Source organism: Podarcis gaigeae, assembly GCF_964106915.1.
Source record: "Podarcis gaigeae genome assembly, chromosome: 14".
Classification (NCBI taxonomy): domain Eukaryota; kingdom Metazoa; phylum Chordata; class Lepidosauria; order Squamata; family Lacertidae; genus Podarcis; species Podarcis gaigeae.
This window is the reverse complement of record NC_139690.1, coordinates 25,723,324-25,739,126: the sequence shown is the minus strand read 5'-3', so window position 1 is coordinate 25,739,126 and position 15,803 is coordinate 25,723,324. Positions and strand designations below refer to the sequence as shown.

At 43.5% G+C, this 15,803-nt stretch overlaps 1 protein-coding gene and 1 long non-coding RNA gene across 8 annotated transcripts in view; one reads left to right on the top strand and one right to left on the bottom strand.

Annotated features, from left to right (window-relative positions):
• The window catches only part of MEGF11 (multiple EGF like domains 11), a 333,743-nt gene that overhangs the window by 157,630 nt on the left and 160,310 nt on the right, over positions 1 to 15,803 (top strand). For 6 of the 7 annotated variants that reach the window (XM_083713081.1, XM_083713079.1, XM_083713078.1 and 3 more), the window contains exon 7: positions 9,708 to 9,782. The exons of the other annotated variant lie outside the window; for it this stretch is intronic. In XM_083713081.1, the coding sequence (XP_083569207.1) occupies positions 9,708 to 9,782 (75 nt within the window). The remainder of the gene's footprint in view (positions 1 to 9,707; positions 9,783 to 15,803) is intronic. 7 annotated transcript variants of the gene reach the window in all.
• LOC310831987 lies at positions 1,458 to 15,415 on the bottom strand. The gene is made up of 3 exons (XR_014558091.1): positions 15,216 to 15,415; positions 10,747 to 10,843; positions 1,458 to 1,631 (listed from the first exon to the last, which is right to left on the bottom strand). It is a non-coding gene; the product is annotated as an uncharacterized lncRNA (long non-coding RNA).

Here is a 15,803-nt window from a genome sequence, read left to right as displayed (position 1 = left end):
GTTATGGCACATGTGTGGTAGCCTGATTCTAGAGGCAGAACTTGGAGCAAACTCTGCAGCAAGAAAAGTCAGTTTATATGAATGATGCAAAGTGAAGCACTAAGTGGTTTGCTTTGCACCATTGTTGTCTGCCTCTGCTAGCCATTGGGAGGCCAAAGGACACCACCCAGAGATCCCATAATGGTCTTGAAGTAACTGATCAGTAATGGCATAGAAATGGTAGCATATCAGTAATGGCATAGAAATGGTAGCAGCTACTAGCAATGGATGCATCTGTCAGTGTTGGTTTCTCGGTTTCTCTTTTTTTCATTCTTAAGTTTCATTTTTTTTACACCCCACATTTCTACTCATTTCTCCTAATATACATATTCGTTGACTCAGTTTTGTCTTATATGTGTGCTTTTGCAAATGCTTTCCCCCCAACAGACTGCATTTTTGTATTTTATGTTCACTTAGGTGCATTTTGCGTGCGCTTTTAATTAATATATACATTTTTGTAATTCAATAATTAATAATAATAATGACTACGGTGGTGGAATTATTGGTTTTATTTATTGCTATGTTATACATCTGTCCTGTGATCTTCTGATGAAGGATAATAATAATAATAATAATAATAATAATAATAGCTATTATTATTCTTTGACTGGGCAACTGCATTGCAAAATTTGGAGAAATGCAAATTCCGAATGACATCTGTGTTTCAGTTTGCATATTGGTTTGGGAGGTGTCAATTTAGCAGGGTCTTTATAAACTGTGGCAAGTTCCAGGAATCACAGACATTGCACTCACGGGAAGGAAAGTAACACTCAGCTGGAGTCCTTCTAGGGATGCTAGGGATGTATGACGGCATTTCCCCCCCCCCCCCCAATTCTGCCCTGTTTTCATCAAATGCAGCATTGTTCCTGTTCCACTACAGTTCATCTTCTGCCAAAAACGGCATTATTCGTCTTGCTGTCTGCTGTGGCAAAATTACATAATGTATGTAATTTAAAGAATTAGTTACGTAAATTTATGTGCCATAACATTATTCCACCCCATTCATTTCAGTGCAAAGAAAACAGTATGCAAATAGGGGTGGGACATAATCAGTCACACATCGTTTGCGGACTGAAAGCAGTGACAACCGTGAATACCGATAGCTTTCACTAAATTGATTTCCATTCTGAATATAGGATGAGTAAGCAAGCACAAGCAGTTTCTAGTCTTGTTTCTCTTTCCTTTGGAATCCTCTGACTTCGCCAGCGGAAGCAGGCCAGGTAACTGCTTAAGCCCAGCTGTTGTTAGAAGGACTTTTAAAGGGGCAGCACCTTGTTTCCTGCTTCAGGTGTGTCTGGTGTTGTCTCAGGTTGAGATTTAAAGAACTAGCTTTGAAGATAAAATTAGAAAAGCAATTCATTAGCTTAATAACAAGAGTTCTGAAATCCAGTTACCTTTGCTGCAAGTGAAGTCCTGCTAAAAATCACAAATGGAATTAGATTCCACCACCTTCCTTCTTCTGTCCTGGAAGTCTGTCCAGACTGAGCGGGCGAATATTTTGCCTTCTGGAGGTTGTTGAACTATGCTGGCTGAGGCTGATGAGGGTTGGAGTCAAACAACATCTGGAGGGCATTACATTGGCTACTCCTGACCTAGAGTAAAATCATAAGTGGAATTGTAACCAATACAGATTAGACTCCCCCTCCTACTACACCTATCTTGGATATCTGTCCAGACTTGGGTAGCCAATGATGGGCCCTTTGGATGTTGTTGGAACTTCAGCTCCCGGCATCAACTCCTGAACATTGGCTGTTGCAAGTTGTATTCCAACATCAACTGGAAGCCATTACATTGACTACCCCAGCCTAGATTTGGTATTTCAAAGGTGGAAAAGCAGAATCTGAACCAGCAGTTGAATGCACATATTCTGCAGTTGCTCAATTGGCTTTTTTTTTTTTTATCCTGAGGACAGTCTCTCTTTGCCACTGGAATTTCATTTGTCTTTATTAGGCAGTGATCGGAGCCCTCTGAACAGTGGGCTTTGATCTTGCCTCATGTATCACATTTGCCACTTGCAGGTGCCCTCCCCCCTACCCCCGTTTTGCATCTAAACTGTCATCAAAGTGGGTGTCTTATCACTTTGCTTCCATTCAAGGCAAGAGTGATGAAATGGAACATGCTATCCTATAGACCAGAGGTGCAAAGAGGTGATGTCATTCCCCTCCTTTAGGAGCATAAAAAGATGCTTATCATTGCTGCTAAAAAGAGATCTATGAGGAATAATTGCAAATGTGCTGTGAGAAATTGGCTCAACAACAAGACAATTTCAGAGAAACAGCAGGTAGCTTTTAAAAAGCTATATCATGTAATAAACATCTTGCTGTGTTATTAGGCTTTTGTTTTAAGTTTTTTTAAAATTATATCTATATCTATCATCTAGCTATCATCTATCTACCACAGTGTACAGAAGCTGCTGTTTTGAAAAAGTGCCTTGTTTGGTCCATTGGGTTACGGCTGGAATTCCACCCAAGGTCTTCTTGGCTTGACGCCATTTGGCTGCTGAGATGTTGCAAGGAATGAGAAGCTTTGGGGCTAAAGGAGCTCCCACATCTTTACATGCAGTTCTGTGCCAAATAATGTGAGGGATCTGGCACTGTACTTAAATTCCTGAGAATCACTGTCTCCTCCACTTGCCTTATGGATGTGGAGGTCAAGTCTTTGTAAGAAGAATCCTTCATGATTTGATCTGATGCACTTGTGTCCCAAACATCTGAAGGACACAGAGTTTGGAAAGGTTGTCCATGGCTTTTATATTCCAGAGGTGGAAGAAGAATCTGACTTGGCAATTGTATTTGTTTAAAGCTGTGTTTTTTACTTCAGTTATTTGTTTAGGTGTTTTAAAATGTATTTTTATTTCTTATGTTCTCTGCTGCCTTTTAATCTCACATCAGCTCTGTGAGGTAGATGAAGCTGAGAAATAATGGCTGACCCAATGAGCATTGTGGCTCAGTGGGATTTTGAACACAAGTCCTAGTGCAGCATCCTGACCACATTGGCTTTACCCTCCATTTCCCCTCAGTGGCCAGCTAGGTGCTTCTGGGACGCTTACAAGCATAGTGCGAAAGTTATGGCTTCCCCCTGTTGCTTGCTCTTATCAGATATACTACCAATGGGCATGGGTGTTCCATTGTACTGTAGATGTACAGGGTTACATCTTTCAAAAGTATCCTGAAGGGTGAGAAGCTTCTGTGACCTGCTTGTATGGCTACATGATTTCCTCACCTGCCTCTTACTTCCTCAGTACCTTTCCCAGTCTTGCTTCTTGTGTTAAAAGGTATAATAATCTCCACACAGTTTAGGACACATTGGATGAATCACTAGGCTGGGCCCTATGTCAAATAACTCACAATGATCTTCCTCTTCTATGCAGCTCCTTTGTTAAAACGGGAGGGTGAATTAGCCCTGATACCGGGGATAGCCGGCATGGTCAACCAGCAGCTTTTTGAGGGCACAACTCCCATCAGCTTTGACTATTGGCCTTTCTGGTTGGAATTGTTGGAAGTTGAAGTCCAGCCACATTTGGCTGCCTTGCCTTACACTCATGCAACAAAAGCTCCATTAAGGAAATGATGCAAACTTGCTTCATTTGCCTACAGAATTTAGAGTGGCTGGATGCAGAGGATGAATAATAATAATAATAATAATAATAATAATAATAATAATATTGTTTCGCATAAACATAGCCTGGACCATCTTCTTCAAAGGATGACATGTGGTACATCCTGGCTATTCAGGCATTTAATATATATTATTATTTTGCTGTCTCCATCTTTTTATTGCCAACCTCTATCATTTCCGCCCCGGAATAAAGACTTATGAGATACTTCTAGTTTTGAATACAAATAGGGTAGGGAAATACTGTGGCGAAACCTAGGAAGTTAACCATTATGAATTAACCCAAACTGTTCGTTTTAGTAAAGGTTCTTTGAAGCATCTCAATACGTTCTGCAGCATAAGCTGCCTGGCAGATATTCTTGCACCCAGCTTGCTATTAATTTGTATTTCAACAGGGCCTGTGTATGCACACAGCTGAAGGCACCATAGATGCAGCTGGTCTTCTGTGAATGGGGATCCTTCTATATACTGCTGGCTGGCCTGAAATTATTCCCTTTGAGGTGGCTTTGTCACACTGGCACCTCTATTGTCCTTTTCTGGGCATTAGATCTTGGAAAAGATTGCAGGCAGTTTGTCATTTCCATCTCTCCATAGATTGAATGAAAAACCAGACACAATGATCTCTCGTGGGGGATTTTAGCCACACGCAGAAGCCTTTCCAGTGCCTTGCCCCGTGTGTGTGTGTGTTTATACCACTTTCATCTGAAGATTTCATGGCAGTTCACTGCATATATATCTTCTATGAAAACCTTACCCAAACCTGATACTCTCCAAATGTTATGTTTTTCGTTCCTATCAGTCTCAAAAAGGGATGGAGAAGATATTTAATATCGTATGTGATTAAAGGCAAATCTACCTAATTCACACTTTCCAAAACAGTACATGAATCTCAACACAGCAATCCTTCAAAATGTGCATTTCTCTGAATTTTGCAATGCCATTTCCCAGCCAAGTAACAAGTACTAAAATGCATATACTAAGGTAAAATGTGCATATAAAGGTGTGTATTGGTGGAAAATGACATATGAAAATGTGTTATACTATGGAGAATATAAAAATTAGAGAATAAACGCTTTGCAAAAATTCATGGATTGGGTAGAATGGCAAAGAAAAAAGTGTGTAGTAAGAGAAATTTCCACTAAAATGCTGATTAATTTTCATGAGGTTTTTTTTAATGAACTGATATGGAAATGTGGCAAACTGAATTTAAGACTGGAAAAATGAGGAAACTGGCTCTCTAGAGCTGATGGAATTAGGGAAATCCAAAATTCCCAGAGGGCACCAGGTTGGGGAAGACTTCTTTATGAAACTGGGGTTTTTTGGGGGGGAGTTGCAAGAATTTTGGCTTAGGTGTCTCATTTTGCCCCAGTCTTCACCTCCCTGTGTGGTTCTTATATTGCAAAACAAAACCATGAAACTGGCATTTATCCACAGCCCATTTTTGTTATGTTGGTGCTCATTGTCCATATCACCAGCAAACCTACAGCTGATGGGGAGGTTGGACTAGGTTCCATTCATTCATTCCAAAACATTTTAGCTTGCTTTTCTCAGAAGAAGAAAAAACCCCATCCACCACCCCACGCAAAATGTGATTATAAACTACATTCAGAAGACTTGTGTTGAAAAAGCAGTATAGATATTTATTAGATTAATTTGATTCAGTGAATAACCCATTAGCAGCCTATTTTCTGCATCATGCTTAATAAGGATTGCTTTGGCTTAGTATTTGGGGTTTCTGTTTAACATTGTTGTTTTTCTTCTTAAATCTTTCTGTAAGATTCCTCCCTGCCCCCCTTAGGGCTGTATCCAACATTATCTGTCCTCTAGTGTGAGAGCAGATAAAGGTAAAGGTAAAGGGACCCCTGACCATTAGGTCCAATTGTGACCGACTCTGGGGTTGCAGCACTTATCTCGCTTTATTGGCCGAGGGAGCTGGCATACAGCTTCCGGGTCATGCAGCCAGCATGACTAAGCCGCTTCTGGTGAACCAGAACAGTGCATGGAAACACCATTTACCTTCCCGCCGAAGCGATACCTGATACCTATTTATCTACTTGCACTTTGACGTGCTTTCAAACTGCTAGGTTGACAGGAGCAGGGACCAAGCAACGGGAGCTCACCCCGTCGTGGGGATTTGAACTGCCAACCTTCTGATCGGCAAGTCCTAGGCTCTGTGGTTTAACCCACAGCTCTACCCACGTCCCGTGAGAGCAGATAGGTGAGCTTTAATATGACACAACAGAGGCCACAACACCAGTTGCACAACACAATAGTTCTGCTAGTGGAAACTCATTGTGCAACATATGGTTGTACAATAGACTGCAAAGTTACCAGTAACTTGCTTTTATACATTCTCTTGTGTAATAACGTTCCACCGGTGCAAAAACCAGTGGGACAAATATAAAACTAAGTGACTTTAACTTAATGCCCTGTTGGATAAAAACAACAACAACAATGAAGGTTTGTAAGCATCTGTTTAAATAATAATAATAAAAGGTTACCCATTTTGGGCCTTCAGGGGAGGGCAAGCTGAGATGGAAACAATCAGAATAATGAAATAGAAGCAACTGATTGTATGAACATCCAACAGATGCCAAAAAGAAATCCGTCCAGACAGTACATTGCAAAATATAAACCATTGCACATTTGTGCTCTAAGTCATTGCAGGGGCTTTTTTTTGTAGATTTGTCTTAATGCATGAAATATAAATCAGTAGGATGGCTGTCTCTTTCTGACACCTGACCTGTGCCATGGGGGTCACTGGAGTCTTTCTCTGAAAGCCCTGCTGCCTATGTTTTTGCCTGCGGCAGGAGGAGAGGCCTCCAGTAATGAGAGAGGGTTCCAAGGCAGATGGGTGCCTAACAATAGAACCAATTGCTGTCTCATTTTGCCCCAAGTTCAGTATTTATTGTGGTTTTGGTTGCATCATTTTCTCTTCACTGCCCTTCTTAACTTTTGAAGAATAAGAGAGGTTTTTTAAAAAATAAAATAAAAAAGAAGAAGAAGAATGATGGGCACCCGTCAAGTGACTGTCTATGTTCCTGTCAGCAATATTTCCCCCATCTTGTCTTTTCCTGCCCAAGGAAGCTTTTAAGTTCTAAAAATGTTCTGGCCTTAATTTGTCTAGAGGTTGACTGAAGTGATGTGCATCTGTCTCTCTCTCTCTCTCCCTCCCTTTCTCCCTGCTAAACCTGTCCCTCCACCACCACCAGCCTGCAGTGGTTCTGGCATTACAAGCTACCTTTTCTGAGTACAACCTAATCCGAATTGGTTAGTTCAAGATTGTTAAGGCAGAACATCCCCCTCCCTGGCTGCAGTCCTAGGTCACATCCGCACCAAACCATACGCCCTTATACTATGTGAACAGCCATGGCTTACCCCATGGGTAGGCAAACTAAGGCCCGGATCCAGCCCAATCGCCTTCTCAATCTGGCCCTCAGACGATCTGGGAATCAGCGTGTTTTTACATGAGTTATTTGTGGGGCATAGGAATTTGTTCATCCCCCCCAAAAAATAGTCCAGCCTCCCCACCAGGTCTGAGGGACAGTGGACCGGCTCCCTGCTGAAAAAGTTTGCTGACCCCTGGCTTACCCAAAGAATCCTGGGAAATTGTTAAATGTGCAAAGATCTACAGATCTGAGGAGGAGTCCTGGAACAAACAAAAATGCAGGGAGCCAGCTTACTAAGTTTCCCAGAATGGTTCTTCAGGTTCCTTTGATAAGCAAAACAGGGAATGGGAGGGAGAAAATACCCAAGTTATTGCTCTTTTTTTCTAAATGGGCAGGGTGAGTATGTGTGTAACTCTTTCTTTTGCCCTAGCAGCCTCTGCATCCTGAAATCATTTTGCACCTAGGAAAAACTGATGCAGTTTGGTTTGCCTAACATCACCTGCATCCCATCTCAAGACTTTACAGTCTCCAGACTTTGCAGTGACTCCATTGTGCCTTGTTCTCTCTCCACATCCATCCTTCTGACTGGAACCATAGCTCACTATTCTGCAGTATTGCAGGTGTCCTAAAGGAATTAGAATTACCTAACTGTGACGTTTGTCCCCCCCCCCCAATGGATCAACACAGCTCCCTACATCTTTCGAGTGCTACCATTGTTGCTATGGAAATTGCATCGCTTGATCTTAGGTATAGGAGGCCAAGCAGCTCAACTGGCTATGCAAATGTGGAAGATGATTAAGATTATATATATAAATAAATCACTGGGGCTCTCAAATTCACGTGCATTTTAATAAATATATGGCACAAAGCCCCCCACAATTCCAAACGTGTGGAAAGATGTTAATTGAGGCTTCTTTGGTCTTTGTGTTTTTAAATGGCCTGTCTTGGTGTAACTATTTATGAACTGAATTGCAAGGCAGGAATTGGAAATCCAAAGGGCATAACAAATAATGCATTGGCCCCAAAGTTTAATCACTGCTAGTCAAGGAAGACGGAAAAGCCAGCTTTGCTTGGCCTGCAGACACGGCTTGTAATATAGGGCATTGGAATGTCACTGTTCCCTGCGAGTCGAGGGGTGCCCTTGCATTTTAAAAAGGCCGCTTTGAAAGCACCGAGGAGGACTTGAAAGAGCATCTGCCCTCGGCGGTCTGTGCAGGTTGTGTGTAAATGGGGCTCTGCGGTGTTAACGGAGCTAAGCCTGGATTACTGCCTCCATATCGAGATCAAGGCAGCACTGTATGGAGATATTTACAATAAAATATGGATTTATATAGTGCCTGTCTGAAGCAGCACTGCAGCCCGTTGCTCAGGTGACAGAAAGATGTTCCTACTGCTGGTGTTATATGATGCCAAAATGATGAGGTCTGTGGCAAGAGCAGGGTCCTCTGCAAAGAGAGATGTGGCTCTGGTGGCATACAGAACAGTGCCCCCAAAGCAGGGCATAGTTCCCCAACCCAGATTTAATGATTCATAACAATCAATGTAAAAGTCTGTAGGGCTGCCGGATGGCAACCCTGCAACAGCCACCTTAGCTCATTAGAGAATGCTTGTTGCTGAGGTTGTTGCACATTCTGCCCTCCCAGAGCCACATCACAGAAGCATATGTGCAAATTACCCACTTTACAGGTAGACTTAGTGACTTCTTCACCAACATGCTTACATTTAGGGAAACTTTCCTGTCTGAAGTGTTGAAGCTCTGTTGTCTGTCAGCTACACTTAAGCCTCCCTCCCCCGGGAGTTATGATACTCATGGACATTCTGTGAATCACAGAAGCTCATTCAGTGGCCAGATTGTGTTTCCGTGCAAGCAGGAGCAACGGCAATAGGCCTTCTGCTTCTCCCAGTCATGCCAAGAATTAGCTGTGTGGAGCTGAAATAAATATAAAAATGCATGTTTCAAGAGGTTGCCTTTCCTCTGATACTCCCAGCTCACTTTGTGGCTTGCTAAATTTCGGTGCCATTACCTCAGCACTGTGGGAACCTGTGTCAATTAGGCCCAACCAAGCCTCTGGATTTGGCCTGCCATGTTGAACCGTGTCCAGCATGTAATGTCAGGGCTGGGGAAATTCAAGCCTTCAATGCCAAGGAAGAATTGGGGCATGTGCAACCATAGCTTCAATTCAGTGCTTTTTTTGAACTTGGTGCCTTTGTCTGTCTCCCTGCATTGCAGAGGATTGAACTAGATGACCCTTGGGGTCGTTTCCAACTCTGCAATTCGATGATTCTTGAATTCAAGCCGCAGCGACAAAGGAAGATGGCAATTTGTTTATTTTTTAAAAGAAAAATACTGGATTATGTGAAACCTTTCATTGGACTAGCATAAGACTGATGTCCAGAAATATTCTGTGTCTTGCTGCAATGATGAGGGAAAGGGGAGGCTATTTATTAACAATCAAATGTAGTTTAGTTTCAGTTTGTTCTGTTTGGGGATCTCAGGCCCTTCTGTATTCTTAACTGTGTGTTCTTGTTATGCTGTTAGTGTTCAGTTAAAGATGCTCCCTTTCCTTTCTCTTGCCATCTTTTGCTCTCGCCCTCCCCTCCACCTCGCCTCCCCCACCTTCTTTTCTCTGCATCCTTCCTTTTCGTTTTCCCATTCAATGTCAGGAAGGGCCACCTCTGAAGGGGCACCCGAGCACACGGCAGCACCAGCGGGGAGTAGCAGGAACCACACCGCCAACAGTGAGTGGGTCCAAAACGCAATCTCTAGTGGTGGTGATGGTCTGTCTTTTCTTGTTCTTTGCAAGAGTGTGTTGGCTGGGCTGGGGTGGTGGTGGTGGAAGTGGTTCTGTCCATTCTGTTCACTGTGCATGCTTTTCTTTTCCTTTCTCAGCTCTTCTGTGCCATGCATGTCAAGCGGCATTCTGCGCTGCATTCTGTGTGTTTATGTCAGGCTGTGTGTGTGTGTGTGTTTCTCTTTATTTATTCAGTCATTTGTAAACTGCACTTTTGGTATGCAACAATAAAACAAAAACACAATACCACAGTGACAGCAGGAAAGACCTCGATAACATAGCAGTAAAAACAGGTTGATGGGTTATTTTTTAATAATTAAAAAGTGCCAAAGGCCTCTCTGAACAATGCAGCTTGAAAGAAAGTAGGCATGACTCTTGCTGAAATTGTATTGGCATGGCGTTCCACAGAGCAGGGCCTGCCACAGTAATGTCTCAGTTTGTGACCAACTGAACTGCAGGGGAATAGGGGACCACCAGAAGTACCCCATCAGAAAGTCTCTGGGCTTAAGGAATGAAGCAGTCCTCAAGGCCTTACTTTGGTCCCAGGTTGTCTAGGGCTTTGTGAATTAACAAAATAAACTTGATTCTGACCTGGTAGCAAATTGGCAACCAATGCAGCTCTCTTGGTGAAGAAGTACCCTTGCTGCCGGTAACATGCTCCTGTGAGGAATCTGGGTGCTACATTCTGCAGGAGTTGCAGCTTTTGGACTGGATGCAAGGAGAGCCCCACATAAGGCATGTGTCAGTAATCAAGTCTTCAGGTCACCCAAGCATCGTAGGCTAGCCTAGTCTAGGAATGTTTGCAGCTGGTGTGTACCAGTTGAAGCTGGTGGAAAGTATATGTCATTCATATATACAATCTGAAATGTGATCCGTAACTCTCTGTGTATAAATAATGGAACTTTACTCACGTGGGGAAGTTGTCACAGTGTTCATTTGGCTTAGACTGGTGAATAGGGTGATATTCTTCCAGTGGCTTTCCTCCTTTTTTGTTTTGCCTGGAAAACTCTAGGAAGCAATTCAGAAATGGAATCAAATGGATAAATAGATGGGGAGCCTGCTCAATATGTTTTGCTGGCTGAAGATGCAGAGCAAGAAGTCACCCATCCCTAGTTCGCCTTCAGAAGCCTGGTGATCGGAGTGCATCCTCCCCCACCACTCCTGTGGCAGCAGGATAGTTGAGGGGCCCAATTGAGCGTGCACAATCCTATCATTTAATATAGGGAAATGACTCAGGAGAAGCAGCTGAGGGGGATTGCCACCAAGACCTCCCTGCTTACATTTCCCACATCAGCTTGCTTAATGGTAGGGTTGGCCTTGAGTCCAGTCACAAAAACTGTGCTAGTCTGCCAGAAATCCCTTGAGATGTCAGATTACATGCTGTCTCATGCTTCTTCACAGTTGTAGAATAATGCTTGTGGACTGATCAAGCCCTCTGTCCTTAAGGGTTCCTGGGGTGGGTGGATCTTCTCCTCCCAGTTACTCAGAATTTCCCTACCACTCTCTCTCCTGGCTCTCATCTTCCTTCCCTCCTTTCCTTTAATATTGGGATGGGGAACCTCTGGCCCCTGAGCCAAATCTGGCCCACCAGGGCACTTTCCCATAAACCACACCCACCTGCTCCGCACCTGATATAATTTTTAACATCTGGTGTGAGGTAGGTACTGATGTGGCTACAAAGGTACGCTCGGGGCCTTAAAGAGAGCTCCCCATTGTTCCTTCGCTAGCTCAAGGCACCCTCCCAATCAGCTGAGGGGCAGGGGGAGTGTGCCTTGCTCCCAATAGCACCAAGCAGTTTACACTGAACCAGAGAAAGCTCCATTTTAGCAGTGGTTTCAGTTCACGCTGCTCGGTGACACTGGAGCAGCAAAGTTCTTGTGTTGTGGTTACCAAACACCTGTTGGTTGCCAAGTTTTTGGGAAGCTCTGCCCAATACAGTTTGACAGGTGAGTGGAACAGCCCTCCTGTCAGTCAGCCATTTGATGTCCTAATGATGCTGGGTGATTGAGAGGTGGAATGTCCCACCTACCTGTCAAAGTTGACCCACGGATGTAGGGCCTTATAAGGAACTGACCCACTGAGTCAGAATCAACCCCTCCCACCTTGGCTTTAATGCTTCTGTCCATCAAATTAGTCTAGTCTATGTATACAAAACTAAAAAAAATAAAATGCTAGTAAACCATAGGATAAATTTAAATAATTTATCCTATTTCTGTTGTTGTAACCTGCGATTGCCTTGGCAGGGTCTCGGCTGGCTAAACCGCTCAGGCAGAGTCAAGCAACAGTTCCCTCCATTTACAGTCTCTGTGGGTTTGAATTTGCAGGGAACTGTTTGTTAAAAATCCTCATTAGAAGAAAATGCGGAAGCTTTTTTTTATAAAGAAAAATAGAATGTGCATTTGGCATTTTATTGCTTGTTGCCCCCAAATAATTTCCTCGTTAGGCAAAAGCGGGTGACATCACACTTGCTAACTACTAGTGAGAACTTCCCAAATCTTTATTATTGTTGGGACAAATCCATTTATGCATAAAAGCTTCTGGGCATTGCCAAAATAACATGATCTGATTGGAATCAGGCACGCGTTCTGCACTGCAGTCTTGGGCTGGTGCCAACAGCTATACAAAGTGAGAAGGAGGATAAGCTGGAGAGCCAGTAATTCTTTCTCTCCTGGTCTTGCACACACACAAGATGACACCCTATTTCTCTCTCTCTCTCTCTCTCTCTCTCTCTCTCTCTCTCTCTGCTCTGGATTAATTAATCTCTTCTCAAATAGTCAGAAACTCAGTTTAGAGTTCATGCACACCTTATTTTTGAAACCTGGATGCAAAAAACCAAACAAACGGTTTTGGGTTTAAATTATAAAGTACATGCATCATCCTGAAAGCTGCATGTGCATTTAAATGTCCGGGCTACTCTGCAGTAAACACTGAAGCCAGTTCCTTTCCCAGCCACAAGTTTGATGCTTAATGGAGGGAAACCCAGTCACTTAAATACTGGCCTGCTATGCACCATTGGCAATACTGCTTGCTTGTTTTGCTACTTAAACACCGGTATATTGTATATGCAGATATAAAACATAATGTAGGAATTGCATCCTTAACTCTACACTGAGAGCCAGTGTGGTGTAGTGGTTAGGAGTGATAGACTCATAATCTGGGGAACCGGGTTCGCGTCTCCGCTCCTCCACATGCAGCTGCTGGGTGACCTTCTCTGAAGTCTCTCAGCCCCACTCACCTCACAGAGTATTTGTTGTGGGGGAGGAAGGGAAAGGAGGATGTTAGCCGCTTTGAGACTCCTTAGGGTAGTGATAAAGTGGGATATCAAATCCAAATCCAAACTGTGTTCATAAATGGAGGAGGACTGTAGCTCCGTGGTAGAGCTACATTGGACTCTAACTCCCATCACCTCTGACCTTTGCCTGGTGTGGGTGGGAAGCTGCCAGTGGATGGCTATAAAAGAAGAGTGGACCAATTCAGGGAGAAGGCTCCATTGTCTACTAACCTCAATGACTATGGTCTGCCTCCATAGTCAGAGGCAATAATGCTTCTGAGTACCAGGTGTTGGAAATCACAAGTGCTCTTGTGCTCAGGTCCTGCTTGCATGCTTGCCACAGGCTTCTGGTTGACCAGTGTAAGAACAGAATGCTGGACTAAATAGACCATTGGCCTGATTCAGCAGGCTCTTCTTATGTTCCTATGAGTTTGAGTCCAGCAACAACTGGAGAGTGGTTAGCCCATGCCTTGTGCAAAAGACACTACTAGATAATACTGATTCGTTTAGTTGTTTAGTCATGTCCGACTCTTCGTGACCCTATGGACCAGAGCATGCCAGGCACTCCTGTCTTCCACTGCCCCCCGCAGTTTGGTCAAACTCATGCTGGTAGCTTCCAGAACACTGTCCAACCATCTCGTCCTCTGTCGTCCCCTTCTCCTTGTGCCCTCCATCTTTCCCAACATCAGGGTCTTTTCCAGGGAGTCTTCTCTTCTCATGAGGTGGCCAAAGTATTGGAGCCTCAGCTTCAGGATCTGCCCTTCCAGTGAGCAGTCAGGGCTGATTTCCTTCAGAATGGATAGGTTTGATCTTCTTGCAGTCCATGGGACTCTCAAGAGTCTCATCCAGCACCATAATTCAAAAGCATCAATTCTTTGGCGATCTTTATGGTCCAGCTAAATACTAAATACTGATTTAGGAGGACTAATGTTCTAATAGCTTTTAATAAGACAGATTCTTATGTGTGCCTTGAAAGAAACACTCTTTAACCATCCTAGATGTGCAGAAAATCCGTGGACAAAGTAGGAAGGAACAGATAGGTGTAGAAAGGGGAAAAGCAGTGCAGATTTTTGGCAAAAGATTTGCTTTGTGTTCCATTGCCAAGTTCCAGGCAGCATGAGACTTGAGTCAGAATATTGGTTCATCTAGTTTAGTGTTTTGATTGGGTGAGGCTGTGCAAGGTCTGAGGCTGAAGCCTTAGCCTTGATCAAGACCCAAAATGAATCAGAGATGCTGGGGATTAAACATTCACAGTCACACACCCTCCTGAGCAAAACTGTCAAGTCCTGTGAGGGATAACTCCATTGTCAGGACTTCTGTACTTCTGCAGTCACAGCAGATGAGCGAAGAATCAAGTACAGCCTAGAACAGCTGGAACATCTTTTGCTCCTGAGAAGGATCTTGGGATTCTATGAGAAATAGAATTTAAGAAGTGGGTACTGCAAAACAAATAAACAACCCTGCAAATTCACCCTGTGGGGTGTTCTTGTGTTCCTGTTGATGCCATTTTGGATGCAAGTGTATGAGAGACTAGACTCCTTCTGGGTGCTTTAATTTCAGCAAATAACCATGTGAAGCATTTCCAGGGACAGAGTTGCTTAATAGGGATGATTAAAGGCCTTCCCATTTTTAGTGCTGTCTGTCTACGTGCTTGCTTCCTTGCAAATCTTAAATTCACTTTTTAAAAGAATGAAAGAAGTTCAACAAAAAATGGGGGAAGGAAAAAAAAAAGTACGAGTCTGCCCATAAAAGAATGTGAAATTTTAGGAGGAAAGTAGCTATAAATGGCCCTTAGTTTATGGACTTTTCACATTGTAAAAAGCCATCTGCTATAACCATAGCCAGCTTAATTGGAATACGCTGTTCTATTAACGGGTACATGAGAGGTCTGTCAGGAAGAACTGCAAATCACCCCGCTCTTATATCTTTCCCCTTCTCCTAAGGTTTTTTGGGGGAAGAAACTCTCTTTGCAAGTGTTACATTCAGAGATGTGTTTGCATCGGTGATTTCTTGAAGGAGAAGGAAGGATCTGTTCTTAAAGACAGCCAAGGTGCGGTCTGTGGAAGCCCCTGGTGTCAAGCTTTTAAAATCAAGGAAAGTTATTCTCACCGACTGTTGCCTTTCTTTTGCTCTGGGTGCTTAGTTTTCTCAGGCGCACCAACTCCTATGCGCGGAGGTGTCTTTGGCCCCCTAAATATCTGCTGACAGGGGGTCGGGCCCCCTCGGTGTTGAGAGGATGGAGGAGGCTGAACACGGTTCAGTTCAGTAGTTGGCTTCTCCTGAGTGTGAGAGAGGGAGCTGCAGCGTGCTGGATTCTGCGCTCGGCCTCCTCCCGATGATGCAATGTGTGTGTCATGCGTTGCATGCATGACATCACACACGTGCGACACACACTAGGCACATGACATCACATGCTGTGCGCCAGGCCCCACCAATCTTGGTCACAAGACGGTGCTTCTGGTTTTGCTGGAATAAAGGACAGAAATACCGTATCTGTCAGTTTTGATTTCTCTCAGTTTCTTGCTTTTCTAACCTTAAGTTCAATTTTTCCCAATGCAATGCATTTTCGTGCATTATTCTTGCTGATATATGCATTTTTATGCACATTTCCCCCTAATGCACACATTTTTATGAACACTGTTGGTTAGAGAACTGCACGGCAGAACTTGAAGAAGTAGGGAAGGTTATTGCTACATT